This window comes from Heterodontus francisci, chromosome 16 (genome assembly GCF_036365525.1).
Source record: "Heterodontus francisci isolate sHetFra1 chromosome 16, sHetFra1.hap1, whole genome shotgun sequence".
Lineage (NCBI taxonomy): Eukaryota > Metazoa > Chordata > Chondrichthyes > Heterodontiformes > Heterodontidae > Heterodontus > Heterodontus francisci.
The window spans coordinates 31,154,856-31,173,505 of record NC_090386.1 but is presented as its reverse complement, the minus strand read 5'-3'; the positions used below and the strand labels follow the sequence as shown (position 1 = coordinate 31,173,505).

The following is an 18,650-nucleotide window of genomic DNA, read 5'->3' as shown; positions in this document are numbered from 1 at the left end:
CATTCACTTTACTCCTGTACCTCAATGGGCATGGCACTTTTTGCTAGCATCCTTTCAGTATCCAGAATCTTGATGGATGCATCAGCAGAGCCTGTAGCAATCAACTGTCCATCCCGGCTATAGGTGGCAACTCGGCATGGCCCTTTGTGCGATGTCACATAGCATGTCTCGTACTCAGCAGCCTCTGGGGACATAGTCTGAACATCAGCATCAAATTCCATGTCAATGCCTGTACCAGGAGCCACGGTGTCTGACCTCCCAATAGCATACTGAACAGTGTTGTCGTCATTTTCCATTCCTGTGAGTAACAACCATATCGAATACAAGAATCAAAGCGAGTTTAACCAAATTGGGCTTACTCTGGACTAAAGCAAAATAAAATCTAAAGCCTGAAAAAAAAAAAATTTCCAACAGACATTTTAGTTTCACAACTTGGAACATTCTGACCCCTCAGTAAAGACCACTCTTCCGCCCTCTCCTCCCCCATCTCTAGCATTTTCACAGACAGCCTGGCTATGTATCATTTATTTGCACCGGTGTAAGTGTCATTTCATGTTTCTAAACTACTAAGAACTGAGCTGGAGCTTATTTAAGGAACTTTACAGAAATTAACAACTTGCCTTTCAAACAAAATGTGACACCAAGCCACAGAGAGATATTAGAACAGGTAACCAAAAAGTGGTCAGAGGTAGGTGTTAAGAAGCATCCTAAAGGATGAGAGAGGTGGAGAGGCTTAGGGAGGGAATTCCGAGCTTAGAGCCCAGGCAGGTGAAGGCACACCAATGGTGGTGCAATTAAAAACAGGAACGTGCAAGAGGCTAAAATTGGAGGAGCGCAGAGATCTGGGAGGGTTGATGGACTGAAAGCAGTTAGAGACAGGGAGTGGCATAATCATGAAGGGATCTGAAAACAAGCTAAAAAGGAGTGTGGCTATCTTTAACACTTTCAAGTCTTGCCAAAATTGTGTTTGTCATTATGAGTTGCTCAGTGAGTAGCTGAACCATACAGATCAGCATTGTTTCATTTTATTCCCAGGCTGTACTGAGTTTGCTGATCTCACTGGCCAGGGTTTGCTTCCCAACTCCTGATGGAAGACCACACATGCAATTGTCAATCGGGACAGGATCAGGATGAGCCATCACATCCTCAGCATTTCAACAGCCTACCAGCACTAACCATCAAGGTTCACACAACAACTTATATCTACACAGTGCCTTTAATGCATCACAGTGGGGCTCAAATCCGAGCCGGGGTGGGGAGGGAGGAATAGCGGAAGCTGCTCAAAAGAAATGCCAAAGAGATAAGCCGAAGGAGTTTCCGAAAGTGCAGAGAATCTCAAGAGGGAAACTAGGAATGGGCATTAAATACTGTCTTCATCAGCGATGCCCACATCCCAAGGACAATCAAAAAGGTGCTGTACCTTTTTAAATTATTGCACTGCAACCTGAATATATTGCTAGGGCTTGTTCACTTCAAACTCCATGCTTTTATTAATAAAATAAGCTCTGAAACATGACAAGCGCAACATACTATTAAACAACATCATCATGGTCACAGGCATCCACAGAGAAATGAAGCCTTCAACATTCAAGAATAAAATTGACCATTTGAAATTACGTATGTGTTGACATTCAGCAAGATAGGATCAGACTTGACCAAAGTGCCCTCCATGACTGAGTAGCCTGCTGACATTCATCATCTAGTTTTACACTTGAATGATGTTACTTGGGCAAGTCATTTTGCATCTAATGACCATATCCCAGTGAGCAGTCAACAGGAGAGCTGCTAAAATACTTTAAGTTCAGTTGCAAGAGGATTATTAACACAAAGCACTTACCAAGCTTGGCAAGATGCAATAGTTGCTCAGAGGGAGAGCAAACTGATGGCGGCTTGATCTCATTGATCAGGTTTGATGCAATGTTCATGTACCCATCATACAGTAGCTGGCCAATAATGAGTCGATAAAGATGCTGTCGGTCTTTCAGAGTAACCTTAGGTCGGAACATTTCTTAAGTGATTCTCTTTCGTGTAATTATCCTGGAGTATTAAAAATATATTAAAAATGAGCAATTTTCACAGCAGACAATATAATCAAACATGATTTGATCAAAGCAAAATATGCTTCCATTTCCTACACCTTTAATTATATTCTGCTCATCTTAATACGCTGATGACATATGCAGTATTACATGGGAATTCTAACTAAGGTTCCTACCCCCACCCCAGAGGTACTGAGCTCAACTGTGGAACCCCCATTGCTACTTCAGCACAACCCGTAAAAAAAAAAATCTCAGATCCTGTATTCTGAAAACTCCCTTAACTCAATGGTAGTGCTGGAGCTCTGAATTTTTGAATTATAATGCAAGCCCAATATTCAATCAGAATAGTTGTTTTTTGTTAATCCACGTGCTTTTTCAAATAGCATGCAATTTCTATATGTTCAACATTCAACACATGCTTTTGTTTTTTGGTGTTTGGAATTGCAAATGAGACATCAGTAGAAAATGATCAGCAACTTTAATGTACCAGTAGTAAATTCTGGCCACAAGAAGCTGCACCATTTACACAGCTCAAATCACTTGATAAATATGGATAAAAGAAATAACTCCTGCTGTTTCCAGAAAGATCCCACTGTGCCCTAGTTCAATATCTGTTTCCTAAATAATTAACAGGGTTTTCACCTTTTTCCAGAAATGTTCACTCTCAAATGAAGTTCCTGATCTTGGTCCTAAATCTGTGTTTAATTAATTGGAATCTGTTATCCATTGACCTACTCTTGCTGTTAGCTTGAAATAATTATTTTAGATTGACCTATTCCATGTTTGCTATCTTATGAAACATTTTAAGTTCACCACTCAATCACCTCCTTTCCAGTACATACTTGCCTAGTCCTTCAGCATACCTTTAGTCCTTAGTAATCAGCTTTGCGGCTTACTGAATATCAACCTGTTACTGGCTGGACTTCTTGATAGATTTTGTTTGTGCTCAGAGGAGTTTAAGATCTCCTTACTATTATCTTTTCAGTGCCATTCCATTTTATTTGAAGAGATCATTATTTTCCCACTACTTGATCTGGCTGGGTCTATGGCAGCCAACAATAAGATTCCATTATTTTCAATTTCTTTTATGAAATTCAGAAAGATCTCTACAAGACTCCAATTCCCAAAAATATTTATACTTAAAATTTGGATGTGGGGACCAAATGTAATGTTTCCAACTTTGATGACAGAAAACTAGATGGGAAAGTGAGTTATCAGGAGGATGAAAAGAGGCTTCAAGATGATTTAGACAGGCTACGTGAGTGGGCAAGAACATGGCATATGGAATATAACGTGAAAAAATGTGAAGTTATCCACTTTGGTAGGAAAAGCAGCAATGCAGAGTATTTCTCAAATGGCGAGTGTTGATGTCCAAAGGGACCTGGGTGTCCTTGTTCATAAGTCACTGAAAGTTAACATGCAGGTGCAGCAAGCAATTAGGAAGACAAATGGTACGTTGGCCTTTGTTGCAAGAGGATTTGAATACAGGTGTAAGAAAGTCTTGTTGCAACTGTATACAGCATTGGTGAGACCCCGCCTGGAGCCTTGTGTACAGTTTTTGGTGTCCTTACCTAAGGAAGGATATACTTGCTATAGAGGGAGTGCAACGAAGCTTCACCAGACTGATCCCTGGGATGGTGGGATTGTCCTATGAGGAGAGATTGAGGAGACTGGGCCTATATTCTCTTGTGTTTAGAAGAATGAGAGGCAATTTCATAGAAACTTACAACATTCTTAAAAGGGATAGACAGGGTGGATGCAGGAAGGATGTTTCCCCTTGCTGGGGGTGGCGGCAAAAGAGTCTAAAACCAGGGGACAGAGTCTCAGAATAAGAGATAGGTCATTTGGCACTGAAATGAGGAAGAATTTCTTCACTCAGAGGGTGGTGAATCTTTGAAATTCTCTACCCCAGAGGGCTGTGGAGGCTCAGTCATTGAGTATATTCAAGACAGAGATCGATAAATTTCTAGATATTAAAGGCATCAAGGGATAGTGCAGGAAAATTACATTGAGATAGATCAGCCATTTATTTATTTCGACATACAGCACTGAAACAGGCCCTTTGGCCCACTGAGTCTGTGCCGACCAACAACCACCCATTTATACTAACCCTAAAGTAATCTTCGCTGCCTTCGGAGAATACTTGGCATCAGGTGGCAGGACTATATCTCCAACACAGAAGTCCTTGAAGCGGCCAACATCCCCAGCTTATACACACTACTGAGTCAGCGGCGCTTGAGATGGCTTGGCCATGTGAGCCGCATGGAAGATGGCAGGATCCCCAAAGACACATTGTACAGCGAGCTCGCCACTGGTATCAGACCCACCGGCCGTCCATGTCTCCGCTATAAAGACGTCTGCAAACGCGACATGAAATCGTGTGACATTGATCACAAGTCGTGGGAGTCAGTTGCCAGCATTCGCCAGAGCTGGCGGGCAGCCATAAAGGCAGGGCTAAATTGTGGCGAGTCGAAGAGACTTAGTAGTTGGCAGGAAAAAAGAGAGGTGCAAGGGGAGAGCCAACTGTGCAACAGCCCCGACAAACAAATTTCTCTGCAGCACCTGTGGAAGAGCCTGTCACTCCAGAATTGGCCTTTATAGCCACTCCAGGCGCTGCTTCACAAACCACTGACCACCTCCAGGCGCGTATCCATTGTCTCTCGAGATAAGGAGGCCCAAAAGAAAGAAAAGTAATCCCATATTCCCTACCACCGACCTACACTAGGGGCAATTTACAATGGCCAATTTACCTATCAACCTGCAAGTCTTTGGCTTTGGAAGGAAACCGGAGCACCTGGCGAAAACCTACGCAGTCACAGGGAGAACTTGCAAACTCCGCACAGGCAGTACCCAGAATCGAACCCCGGTCCCTGGAGTGGTGAGGCTGCGGTGCTAACCACTGTGCCGCCCATGATCTAGTTGAATGGCGGAGCAGGGTCAAGGGACCAAATGGCCTACTCCTGCTTCTATTTCCAATGAATCCTATAATTATCTTTTAAACATACCCATTGCGCAATAATTTGTGACATTTTGTTCCAAAACAGTGCAATTTATTTTATGAGCACCTGTTATGATTTTAGATGTTTCCTACCATTCTTTAGACTATTTCAACTCTCGTTTTTAAAGGCAAGTCCTATCTGTTATACAGCCTACCCCAACCTTGACATCTAGGTAGGCATTTGATAACACAACTGGGGCAGCAACTTGCATTTATAGAAGTAGCCTTTAATGTAGTAAAACACTTCACAGGAGCAATTATCAAACAATATCTGACACCAAGCCACAAAAGGAGATATTAGGACAGGTAAGAGGTAGGATTTATGGAACGAATTAAAGGGTAGAGAGAGAGAGAGAGAGAGAGAAAGAGCGAGAGAAGAGATGAGGAGAGGCTTATGGAAGGAGTTCCAGAGCTTAAGAATTAGGCAGCTCGAGGCACAATTGCCAATGGTCAGGCGATAGCAATCAGGGATGAACAAACAAGCCAAAATTGGAGAAGCAGAGAGATCTCAAAGGGCTGCAAGAGATTACAGAGATAGGGAGAGGTGAGGCCATGGAGGGAATGGAAACAAAAGTGAGTTTTAAAAATCAAGGCAATTCCAGACCAGGAGCCAATGTATGTCAGCAAGCACACAGGGTTTATAGGAAAACCAGGCTTGGTGCATGTTGGGATGAGGGGGCAGAGTTTTGGATGAGCTCAAGTTTACAGAGGGTACAAGGTAGGCGGCCAGCCAGGAGAGTATTGGAATAGTCAAGACTTGATCACTAAGGCATGGATGAGGATTTCAGCAGATAAGCTGAGGCAGTTAGTATGCAGATACAGCAAGCGATTAAGAAGGCAAATGCAATGTTGACGTTTATTGCAAGGGGAATGGAACAGAAAAGTAGAGATGTTTTGCTACAGTTGTACAAGACATTGGTGAGACCACATCTGGAGTACTGTGTACAGTTTTGGTCTCCTTACTTAAGGACAGACATAATTCTTTGGAAGCAGTTCAGAGAAGGTTCACTCGGCTGACTTCTGGGATGAGAGGGTTATCTTATGAGGAAAGGTTGGGCAGATTGGGTCTGTATTCATTGGAGTTTAGAAGGATTAGAGGTGATCTTATTAAAACATACAAGATCCTGAGGGAACTTGACAGGGAGGATGTTGAGATACTTCCCCTTGGAGAGGTGGTTTAAAAATAAGGGGTCTCCCATTTAAGACAGAGATGAGGAGAAATGTTTTCTGAGGATCGTGAGTCTGTGGAACTCTTCCCCGAGAGCGGCGGAGGCAGGATCACTGAATGTTTTGAAGGTAGAGGTGGACAGATTCTTGACAAACAAGGGTGTTAAAGGGTATTGGGGTAAGTAGAAAAATGGAGTTGAATCCACAAACAGAACAGCCATGATTTTATAGAATAGCAGAGCAGGCTGGAGGGGCTGAACAGCCTACTCCTGCTCCTAGTTCGTATGTTCATATAGGGCAGAGACAGACATTATGGAGCCAGAAGGCGGAGGTCTTGGTGATAGAGATGATATGGGATTGGCAGCTCAGCTCAGGGGCAAAATATGACACCACAGTTGCTAACAGTCTGGTTCAATCTCTCACAATAGGCAAAAAAAGGAACTGAGTCAGTGGCTAGAGAACAGAGTCTGCAGTCAGGATCAAAGATGATAAGTTCAGTCTTCCCAATACTTAACTAGAGATCATTTCTGCTCAGCTAATATTGGATGTCAGACAAGCAGTATGGCAACTCAGAGGCATGGAAGGGGTTGGAAGAGGCGGAGGCGAGGTAGAGCTGCTGTCAAAAATGTACACGTGGAACGTGACATGTTTTCAGATGAAATTGCTGAGGGGCAGCATCTAAGTGAGAAACAGGAGAGGGACAAAAATAGATCTTTGGGGGACTCCAGAGGTAACTGCGTGGAAGCAGGAAGTGAAACAGGTGATTCTCTGACTATGACCAGACAGGTAGCAATGGAACCAGGGAAGGTCGGTCCCACCCAACTGGACAACAGAGAGGCATTGGAGGAGGATGGTTGTTCAGCCGTGTCAAAGGCTGCAGTCAAGTTGAGTAGGATAGTTTACCATGGCTGCAGTCACATTGGATGTCAATTGTAACTTTAAGGGTAGAAATCTTTGGTCACTATTTAGCTAATGGGCAGGCATATCCTTCAATAAATGAACAATGCATTATGTTTTCAGACTTTTTCAATTTAAACTAATTTCATAAAGCCAAACAGTCATATAACAACACTATATTTAATGTAGGTCTTTCAATCTAACTCAATGAGTGGAAAAATAAAAGGATTACTAAGTACTAAATAACATTCATATATGCAGTGTTTTATTAAATATCAGACCACTGAGAATGAATAATTCAAATTATCTCTAATTTTGAAACTGATCTGAGCTCGATCTCAGGAGTTTCAAAGAGTGCAGTTCCTTCTTCCAGAGATTTTCCAATTGACTCTTAGCTCCAAAGAAAACAGTTCTTTTCATATGCCAGAAAAATATTGCTGGCATATTCAGGATTTTGAATAATTGACCACACAAGTAAGAAATGACTATAAACTGAACTTACAGAACAATTTCATGCTAACTTGTAAAAACCCTACCTAATGCAGTAGATAGTGATGTAGTTGAAGCATTCAAGGGAATTGCCTCAAATTCCTGATTCAGCAGTAAATGGATTCTCAGCAATAGGTGACAATGAAAAATAGTGAGAGGGGTTCTTGAAAATGGGCAATGGATGTGTGTTAACTCAATCAAATGAGGGATGTTAGTGTTAGAGATTAAATCACTTTTCACTTTATGGTATTAAGTATTGGCAAACATTCCCAGATCAGGTAGAGCAGAGGGGAGAACTTTCATGTCAGAAGGGTGCAACAAACATGAATCTCTTCCATGGTCAGACACTTTAAAAAAAAAAATTCATTCTTGGGATGTTGGTAATCGCCTGTCGCTAGCGCCCTCGAGAAGGTGGAGGAGGATAATCTTCTGGAACTACTGCAACCACATGGTGAAGGTACTCCCACAGTGCTGTTAGGTAGGGAGTTCTAGGATTTTGACTCATTGTCAATGAAGGACCGGCAATACTTGTAAAAATAAATCGCCAACATTTGTTATGATAGGAAAGCAACTTTGCAAGCCTTTGTCAGCATCCATCAGGAATGTTGCATTTGCGCCATTCAGCACTGTGGATCTTTGGCAACATTACCACCTAAAAATGCACATTGGCACATGGATATTATTGGGTTCTGCCTGAGCACCAGTCCCCCTCAGATGCAAATATAAAACTGCATATAGATACAGAATAAAAGTTTCTTCACTCTGCTCAATAACATGCCTCAGCTCCAAACTCAGAACACCTTTTCCATTCCCCCCAGTTATTCTTCAAGCAAAACTACCAACTTGTGTAAGTCATGGCAGCCTTATGCTACAGGTCAACAATCACTAAGAACATGATGCAAGCAGCCAAAAACTAAGTTAAGTTCCGATCGTACAGCCAAAGATACCCATCCATTCAGTCTAAGCTACATTTCAGTCCAGGTGCCAAAGGTCAGTACAGCACCCAGTCCTGGCTTTTCCTCTTGTTCCTATCTCATATTTTAGTTTGCTCTTGCCAATTTTCTCTGTTTCCTTTCTTAAAAATACGATTCTTTGTTGCATACAATCTGTGAGCATTCTCCAGCACCTTCCTCAAAGTAAGGTGGATTGTCTGTGGGCTACTCATCTGCAAGAGTCAGTGGAACCAAGTCTGTTGTTCTTTAATTCAGCCCCCACATATGTGCACTTTCTGTCGGGGGGCACTGGATGGTGATTAGTGCTTCACTAACAGAGGTACAAAAGCCAATCGTATCAATCTCATCACTGACATTTCTGAGATCAACTAACTCGGAATCAGATCTCTGATGAGTCCTCATCTGCTTGGTTTAGTTACTCATGGAAAAGCTCCTCGAGTCACCAGAAGGGAAGCTCTTCTGGATGTTATTAAATGTTAAATAAAGAACAATTTTGAAAATCCTATCCACAATCGCCTGTAGCCTTCAAACCTAATTCTACATTCTTTGGTGGCACAGTGGTATACAGTTAGGAGGCAGTGGCCCTGGGAGTCCTCAATGTTGACGGGAGGTCAAGACTAATGAGTGGGAAATAGGCAATTTCATATGGAGTGGAATGGGACTCGACAACAAAGGTCAGTTCGATGTGAGGAGGTTGAAGGGTAAGAGTCGGCATATTGATAGTAACGAAAGTAGGAAAGGGGGGGAGGATCCATGGTTACGGAGGGAAGGGTAATGGTAACATTGGGTGGGTCAAGGGTGATGGGATCAAGCTGGAAGGTTGCAGGAGGTGGTTGGAAGGTGGGGAAACATGCCCTGAATTCCACGCACACCATTTTGTCCAACGATAATGGGAACACTCAAGGAGAGCAAGGAGGATGCGAGGAGGCAAGCGACAGTGGGTGCATCTTCTACCTGGCTACAATTTGAAGGCATATATAAAGGAGCTGTTCATTGGCTCGATGTTTCAGCTCACTGGCAACGGATGGCTGAATTTCCATGCTCTGCTTATTTATTGTTCAGAAAAGCCACAGCGACATGGGTCTCATACACTCAACTTGTCTTGTACTATGGGAAGGAGAACAAAGGGAGCAACTAAGGAGGGCTCTTTTCTCTCAACTCATGATGCCTGAGGGGCAGCAACAGGCAGAACAGGAAGGTGAGGATGCTCTGAATGATAACATCTAGGAATGGCTATATCGAAGACAGGCACTGGCACGTCATCACCTCCTCAGGACAAGGACAAATTACCTACAAATATCAGAGGGGCAATGCTAGAGACGCCTAAGGATGTCATGTGACATTTGTTGGATCTGTGGCATGACTCCAGACATACAGCAATGTGGCTGACTCTTAAATGCCCTCTAAAATGGCCTAGCAAACCACACAGTTGTATCTAACCGCTACAAAGTCCAAGAAAAGTAATGAAACTGGACGACCACCCGACATTGACCTAGGCACTGGAAATGACGATGGCAAACCCAGCCCTCTCGATCCTGCAAAGTCCTCCTTACTACCATCTGGAGGCTTGTGTCAAAATTGGGAGAGCTGTCCCACAGACTAGAAAAGCAACAGCCTGACACAGTCATACTCACCAAATCATAGCTTATGGACAACCACCATCACCATCCTTACAGACAACGCCCCAGCCACCATCACCATCCCTGGGTATATCCTGTCCACCTGCAGGACAGGCCCACCAGAGGTGGCGGCACAGTGGTATACAGTCGGGAAGGAGTTGCCCTGGGAATCCTCAACATTGAATCCAGACGGCCCCATGAGGTCACATGGCATCAGGTCAAACACAGGCAAGGAAATCTCCTGCTGATTACCACCCACCTTCAGCTGATGAATCAGTACTCCTCCATGTTGAACACTACTTGAAAGAAGCACTGAAGGTATCAGGGGCACAGAATGTACTCTGGGTGGGGTCTTCAATGTCCATCAACAAGAGTGGCTCGGCAGCACCACGACTGACAGAGCTGGCCAACTTCTGAAGAACATTTCTGCCAGACTGGGTCTACGGCAGGTGGTAAGGGAACCAAGAGGGACAAATCCTACTTGACTTGTTCCTCACAAATATGCCAGTCACAGATGCATCTGCCCATGAAAGTATTGACACAATCCCTGTGGAGACAAGCCCATCTTCACACTGAAGACACCCTCCATTGTTTTGTGTGGCACTACCACCGTGCTAAATGGGATAGACTTAGAACAGGTCTAGGAGCTCAAAACTGGGCATCCATGAGGCATTGCGGGCCACCAGCAGCAGAATTGTATTCAACCACAATCTGTAACCTCATGGCCCAGATATCCGTCACTCCACCATTACCATCAGCCAGGAGATCAACCCTGGTTCAATGAGAAGTGCAGGCGAGCAAGCCAGAAGCAGCACCAGGCATACCTAAAAATGAGGTACTAACCTGGTGAAGCTACAATACAGGACTACAACACATGCTAAGCAGCGGAAACAGCATGCTATAGACTGAGCTAAGCAAATCCAATGGATCAGTTCAAAGCTCTGCAATCCTGGCACATCCAGTCATGGATGGTGCTGGACAATTAAACTAAACTGAGGAGGAGGCTCCAAAAACATCCCCATCCTCAGTGATGGGTCATCATCCAAGACAAAACAGCCCACTTGATCAGCTCCTTCCACCATTGGCGCACAGTAGTAAGGGTGTGTATCATCTATAAGATGCACTTCATCAACTTGCCAAAGCTCCTTTGACGGCACATTACAAACCTGCGACCTCTACCACCTAGAATGGCAAGAGGAGCAGATGTGTGGGAACACCACCATGTGCAAATTCCCCTCCAAGCCACACACCATCCTGACTTGGAAATATATCACCATTCCTTCATTGTCACTGGGTCAATCCTTGAACTCCCTCCCTAATAGTACTGTGTGTGTAGGTACACAGCAGCAACACAGGGCAAGACTGAAGAGAACCAATGGTAGCTGGAAGAAGCAACTGCATGTTCGACTTTGTCCCTACATTTTGCTATGGGGGAGTGGCTTTCTCCCCATATTTGCAACTGTAATCTATATTCCCTGGTGAGGTTGGAGAAGAAGTGGTGTGTTTTTGCCTAAGATATTTATATTCCATATCACAGATCAACCAATGGTGCAGAGTCTGGGACAATCATGTCTCATCCCATGTATAGGGATATACCCTCCCTGCCTCCTGCGAGTGGGGGTAATCCTGGGCCAGTTCCCTGAGACTGGGGGGTAGGTCTGGCCCACCTGTTACCTTTGTCTACAGCAGAATCCTGCCCAAACAGCTTTTAAAAGTCTGGACAAGATGGACCCAATAGGAACATTCTGTTAGGAGTGGGTAACTCTTCTTCACTTCCCCGCACCAGGAAGTAATCCTGCTCCAACTCCCCGTGTCCCTCTTACTCTCAGTCCCGTTGCTAGATTCTGCCTCTTGCCGTGGCCGAGGGCCTCGCGGAAATTGTCCCAGCCCCAATCCAACCTTAATTAACGCACTGAAGGGACGGCCTGGTCTAAAAATCACAACCTGGAGCTGATAGCGGCTCACTCACCGAGCGGGTCCCGGCGCAGGGGAATGGCGGCTCACTCACCGAGAGGGTCCCGGCGCAGGGGAATGGCGGCTCACTCACCGAGAGGGTCCCGGCGCAAGGGAATGGCGGCTCACTCACCGAGACAACCTGCGGGGTAACGTCAGCACGTCTTGCGTCGCAGGCAGCCAATGATGTGCTGAGGTCTGTTAGCGTCAGTCCGCCTGGGAACAGGAGTGCTGCGTCCCCACTAACCTATCCTATGAGTGCTACGGTCTCCTCCTCTGTTTACTTCTCCCCCTACTCTAACTTTCTAGCCCCTGACTCTTGTTTTTGTTTTACCTTATTTGGCTCTCCATTCTTTTGCAAGCCTCCTGTGTGTGTGTTAACTTGCAGCTGTCAGTTACTCATTCACTACATCCTTTGTTCTAACTCTTGCTGTTTTTCTTTTCTCTGCATAAGCACAATTTTTAACTGCCGTACTGTCTCAAGGTCTTTACTTACATACCCTTATCAGTTCCCTTGTTCAGTGATTTCATTATGTTGTGTAGAAATGACTTCTTGGTAATTTTCCACAAGCTGTAGAAACAACATTTCAGTATTTCTTATTCTCACAATGTGTAAAAACAGGCCCAGCAAATTTCGTCAGAAATCTGGCCTTGTGACTTGTTTATTGTCACTGAATATGAAAGTCTAATTGAGAACTGTTTTCTCCTGAATTAAAAAGGCAGGTTTGCATCTGATGGGCTCAATATTATTAAGGAACATAGGAGCAGGAGTAGGCTATTCAGCCCATCGAGCCTGCCCCACCATTCAATAGGATCATGGCTGATCATCCCCTTCAATGCCTTTTTCCCACACAATCCCCATATCCCTTTATGTCATTGGTATTTAGAAATCTGTCAATCTCTACTTTAAACATAATGACTGAGCTTCCACAGCCGTCTGGGGAAGAGAGTTCCAAAGATTCACAATCCACTGAGTAAAGAAATTTCTCCTCATCTCTGTCCTAAGTGGCATCCCCCTTATTTTGAAATTGTGTCCCCTGGTTCTAGACTCCCCAACCAGGAGAAACATCTTACCTGCATCTACCTCGTCTATCCCTTTAAGTATTTTGTAGGTTTCAATGAGATCACCTTTCATTCTTCAAAACTATTGAGAATATAGGCCCAGTTTCCCTAATCTCTCTTCATAGGACAGTCCCGCCATTCCGGGAACAAGTCTGGTGAACCTTCGTTGCACTCCCTCTATGGCAATAATATCCTTCCGAAGGTAAGGCGACCAAAACTGCGCACAGTACTCCAGGTGCGGTCTAACCAGGATTCTACACAACTGAAGCAAGACTTCATTACTCCTATACTCAAATCCTCTTGCAATAAAGGATAACATAACAATCGCCTTCTTAATTGCTTGCTGCATCTGCATGTTAGCTTTCAGTGATTTATTGATAAGGTCCCTTTGTACATCTACACTTTCTAATATCTTATCATTTAAGAAATACTTTGCACATCTATTCCTCCTACCGAAATCGATAACCTCACATTTATTCACATTATATTCCATCTGCCATGTTCTTGCCCCCTCACTAAGTCTGTCCCAATCAGCTTAAAGCTGCTCTGCATCTTCCTCACAACGCACATTCCCACCTAGTTTTGCGTCATCCGCGAACTTGGAAATATTACATTTGGCCCACATCCAAATTATTGATATATATTGTGAACAGCTGGGACCCAAGTACTGATGCTTGCCATACCCCACTAATCACAGCCTGCCAATGCGATAATGACCCGTTTATTCCTACTCTCTGTTTTCTGCCTGTTAACACATCCTTAGTCCATGCCAGTATATTACCTCCTTTACCATGTGCTTTAGTTTTGCTAACCAACCTCTTGTGGGGGACTTTATCAAAAGCCTTCTGAAAATCCAAGTATACTACGTCCACTGACTCCCCTTTAACAATTATGTTAATAACATCTGCAAAAAACTCAAACAGGTTCATCAAACATGATTTCCCATTCATAAATCCATGTTGACTATGCCCAATCAAATCATTATTATCCAAGTATTCATTTATCACATCCTTTAGAATAGATTCTAACGGAAACGACAACGGCAAACCCAGCCCTGTCGACCCTGCAATGTCCTCCTTACTAACATCTGGGGGCTTGTGCCAAAGTTGGGAGAGCTGTCCCACAGACTAGTCAAGCAATAGCCTGACATAGTCATACTCACGGAATCATACCTGACAGACAATGTCCCACACACTGCCATCACCATCCCTGGGTATGTCCTGTCCCACCGGCAGGACAGAACCAGCAGAGGTGGTGGCACAGTGGTGTACAAGAGTGAGGGAGTTGCCCTGGGAGCCCTCAACATCAGCTCTGAACCCCATGAAGTCTCATGGCATCAGATCAAACATGGACTAGGAAACCTCCTGCTGATTACCACCTACCGCCCTCCCTCAGCTGATGAGTCAGTACTCCTCCATGTTGAACAGCACTTGGAGGAAGCACTGAGGGTGGCAAGGGCGCAGAACGTACTCTGGGTGGGGGACTTCAATGTCCATCAGCAAGAGTGGCTCGGTAGCACCACTACTGACCCGAGTCCTAAAGGACATATCTGCTAGACTGGGTATGCGGCCGGTGGTGAGGGAACCAACAAGAGGGAAAAACATACTTGACCTCGTCTTCACCAATCTGCCTGCCGCAGATGCTTCTGTCCATGACAGTAATGGCAGGAGTGACCACCGCACAATCCTTGTGGAGACGAAGTCCTGCCTTCACACTGAGGATACCCTCCATCGTGTTGCATGGCACTACCACAGTGCTAAATGGGATAGATTTCGAACAGATCTAGCAATGCAAAACTGGGCATCCATGAGGCGCTGTGGGCCATCAGCAGCAGCAGAATTGTACTCAACCACAATCTGTGACCTCATGGCCCAGCATATCCCCCACTCTACCATTACAATCAAGCCAGGAGACCAACCCTGGTTCAATGAAGAGTGCACGAGGGCATGCCAGGAGCAGCACCAGACATACCTCAAAATGAGATGTCAACCTGGTGAAGCTACAACACAGGACTATCTGCGTGCCAAACTGCATAAGCAGCACGCGATAGACAAGAGCTAAGCGATCCCATAACCAACGGATCAGATCTATGCTCTGCAGTCCTGCCACATCCAGCCATGAATGGTGGTGGAAATTAAACAACTAACTGGAGGAGGCGGCTCCACAAATATCCCCATCCTCAATGATGGGGGAGCCCAGCACATCAGATAAGGCTGAAGCATTTGCAACAATCTTCAGCCAGAAGTGCTGGGTTGATGACCCATCTCGGCCTCCTCCTGAAGTCCCCAGCATCACAGATGCCGGACTTCAGCCAATTCAATTCACTCCGCGTGATATCAAAAAACGACTGAAGGCACTGGATACTGCAAAGGCTATGGGCCCTGACAATATTCCGGCAATATGACTGAGGACCTGTGCTCCAGAACTTGCCGCGCCCCTAGCCAAGCTGTTCCAGTACAGCTACAACACTGGCATCTACCCGGCAATGTGGAAAATTGCCCAGGTATGTCCTGTACACAAAAAGCAGGACAAGTCCAAACCGGCCAATTACCGCCCCATCAGCCTACTCTCAATCATCAGTAAAGTGATGGAAGGTGTCATCAACAGTGCTATCTAGCGGCACTTGCTTAGCAATAACCTGCTCAGTGATGCTCAGTTTGGTTTCTGCCAGGGCCACTCAGCTCCTGACTTCATTACAGCCTTGGTTCAAACATGGACAAAAGAGCTGAACTCAAGAGGTGAGATGAGAGTGACTGCCCTTGACATCAAGACAGCATTTGACCGAGTATGGCATCAAGGAGCCCTAGCAAAACTGAGGTCAATGGGAATCAGGGGGAAAACCCTCTGCTGGCTGGAGTCATACCTAGCGCAAAGGAAGATGGTTGTGGTTGCTGGAGGTCAATCATCTGAGCTCCAGTATATCACTGCAGGAGTTCCTCAGGGTAGTGTCCTAGGCCCAACCATCTTCAGCTGCTTCATCAATGAACTTCCTCCAATCATAAGGTCAGAAGTGGGGATGTTCGTTGATGATGGCACAATGTTCAGCACCATTCGTGACTCCTCAGATACTGAAGCAGTCCGTGTAGAAATGCAGCAAGACCTGGACGACATCCAGGCTTGGGCTGATAAGTGGCAAGTAACATTTGCGCCACACAAGTGCCAGGCAATGACCATCTCCAACAAGAGAGAATCTAACCATCTCCCCTTGTCATTCAATGGCACTACCATCGCTGAATCCCCCACTATCAACATCTTAGGGGCTACCATTGACCAGAAACTGAACTGGAGTAGCCATATAAATACCTTGGCGGCAAGAGCAGGTCAGAGACTAGGAATCCTAAGGCAAGTAACTCGCCTCCTGACTCCCCAAAGCCTGTCCACCATCTACAAGGCACAAGTCAGGAGTGTGATAGAATACTCTCCACTTGCCTGGATGGGTGCAGCTCCAACAACATTCAACAAGCTCGACACCATCCAGGACAAAGCAGCCCGCTTGATTGGCACCCCATCTACAAGCATTCACTCCCTCCACCACCGACGCACAGTGGCAGCAGTGTGTACCATCTACAAGATGCACTGCAGCATTGCACCAAGGCTCCGAAGACAGCACGTTCCAAACCCACGACCTCTACCAACAAAAGGACAAGGGCAGCAAATACATGGGAACATCACCACCTGCAGGTTCCCCTCCAAGTCACACACCATCCTGATTAAGAACTATATCGCCGTTCCTTCACTGTCGCTGGGTCAAAATCCTGGAACTCCTTTCCTAACAGCACTGTGGGTGTACCTACCCCAAATGGACTGCAGCGGTTCAAAAAGGCAGCTCACCACCACCTTCTCAAGGGCAATTAGGGACGGGCTACAAACGCTGACTTGGTCAGTGACACCCAAATCCCTTGAAAGAACACAAAAAAAAAATTCCCTACTACTGATGTAAGGCTAACAGATCCGTAGGTCCCTGTTTTCTCTCTCCCTCCCTTCTTAAATAGTGGGGTGACATTTGCTACCTTCCAATCTGCAGGAACCATTCCAGAATCTATAGAATTCTGGAAGATGATCATCAATCCCTCCACCATCTCCATAGCTACCTCTTTCAATACTCTGGGATGTAGAATATCAGGTCCTGCGGACTTATCAACCTTCAGCCACATTAACTTTGCCAATACAACCTTCTTACTAAAACTAATTTCCTTTTCAATTCCTCATTGTCCCTCGTCTCTTGGATCTCTAATTCTGGGAGATTTCTGGTATCTTCCTCAATGAAGACAGACACAAAGAAATAATTTAGCTTCTCTGTCTTTTCTGTACTCCACATTATAAATTCTCCTGACACTGCCTATAATGGACCCACATTTGTCTTAGCCAAAGATTTCCCTTTTATGTACCTATAGAAGCTTTTACAGTCAATTTTTATGTTTTTTTCTAGTTTACATTCATATTCTATTCTCCCTTTCTTTATCAGTTTCTTGGTCCTCCTTTGCTGTATTCTAAAATCCTCACAATCGTCAGGTTTACTACTATTTCTGGGAACTTTATAGGCCTTTTCTTTTAATCTTATACAATCTTTCACTCCCTTTGTTAACCACAGTTGACTGCCTTTACTTTTGGGGTTTTTGTGCCTTGAAGGAATGTGTAGTTGCTGTAAACAATGGAACTTAAAGGAAAAGCATATAATAGCGTAAAGATGGGAGGCAAGTCAGAAGATTGGTCAGAATATAAAAAACAGCAAAGAATGACAAAACAATTGCCCCTACTGTAGGTAGGTGGTAGGAGAATTGAGGGGATGTGAGAGGGAAAATGGGTTTAATGTAGGATTAGTATAGATAGTAGTTGGCAGGAAAAAAGACAGAGGTGCAAGGGGAGAGCCAACTGTGCAACAGCCCCGACAAACAAATTTCTCTGCAGCACCTGTGGAAGAGCCTGTCACTCCAGAATTGGCCTTTATAGCCACTCCAGGCGCTGCTTCACAAACCACTGACCACCTCCAGGCGCATATCCATTGTCTCTCGAGATAAGGAGGCCCAAAAGAAAAAGAAAGTATAGATGGGTGGTTGATGGTCGGCGCAGACACGGTGGGCCGAAGGGCCTGTTTCGGTGCTGTATCCATATAATGGCTAAAAGATTGATAAGGAAAGTAAAATTAGAGTACAACAGAAAGCTAGCTAGAAATATAAAGACAGTAAGGGTTTCTATAGACATTTAAAAAAGAAAAGAGTTAACAAACTGAGCGTTGGTCCTATAGAAAGTGAGTTTGGGGAATTAATAATGGATAATAAGGAGATGGCAGATGAATTGAACAGGTATTTTGCATCGGTCTTCACTATTGAGGATGCAAGTAACATCCCAGTATTAGCTGTAAGTGAGGAAATGGAAGGGAGGGAGGAACTCAAGAAATTTACAATCACCAGGGAAGTGGTACTGAACAAATTGTTGGAGCTGCGGGCTGGCAAGTCCCCAGGTCCTGATGGAC

At 44.8% G+C, this 18,650-nt stretch overlaps 1 protein-coding gene across 5 annotated transcripts in view; it reads right to left on the bottom strand.

The window, feature by feature from the left end:
* cstf1 (cleavage stimulation factor, 3' pre-RNA, subunit 1) overlaps positions 1-12,335 on the bottom strand; it is a 28,942-nt gene extending 16,607 nt beyond the window's left edge. Inside the window, exons 1-3 of one of the 5 annotated variants that reach the window (XM_068048096.1) lie at positions 12,249-12,335; positions 1,838-2,037; positions 21-298 (exon numbers count right to left, since the gene is read on the bottom strand). In XM_068048096.1, the coding sequence (XP_067904197.1) occupies positions 21-298; positions 1,838-2,006 (447 nt within the window). In that variant the 5' untranslated portion in view covers positions 2,007-2,037; positions 12,249-12,335. Of the gene's footprint in view, positions 1-20; positions 299-1,837; positions 2,038-4,149; positions 4,249-12,131 lie in introns of those variants that run through there. The other 4 variants (XM_068048095.1, XM_068048094.1, XM_068048093.1 and 1 more) reach the window with 4 other exon arrangements.
* Positions 12,336-18,650: the final 6,315 nt, after the last annotated feature.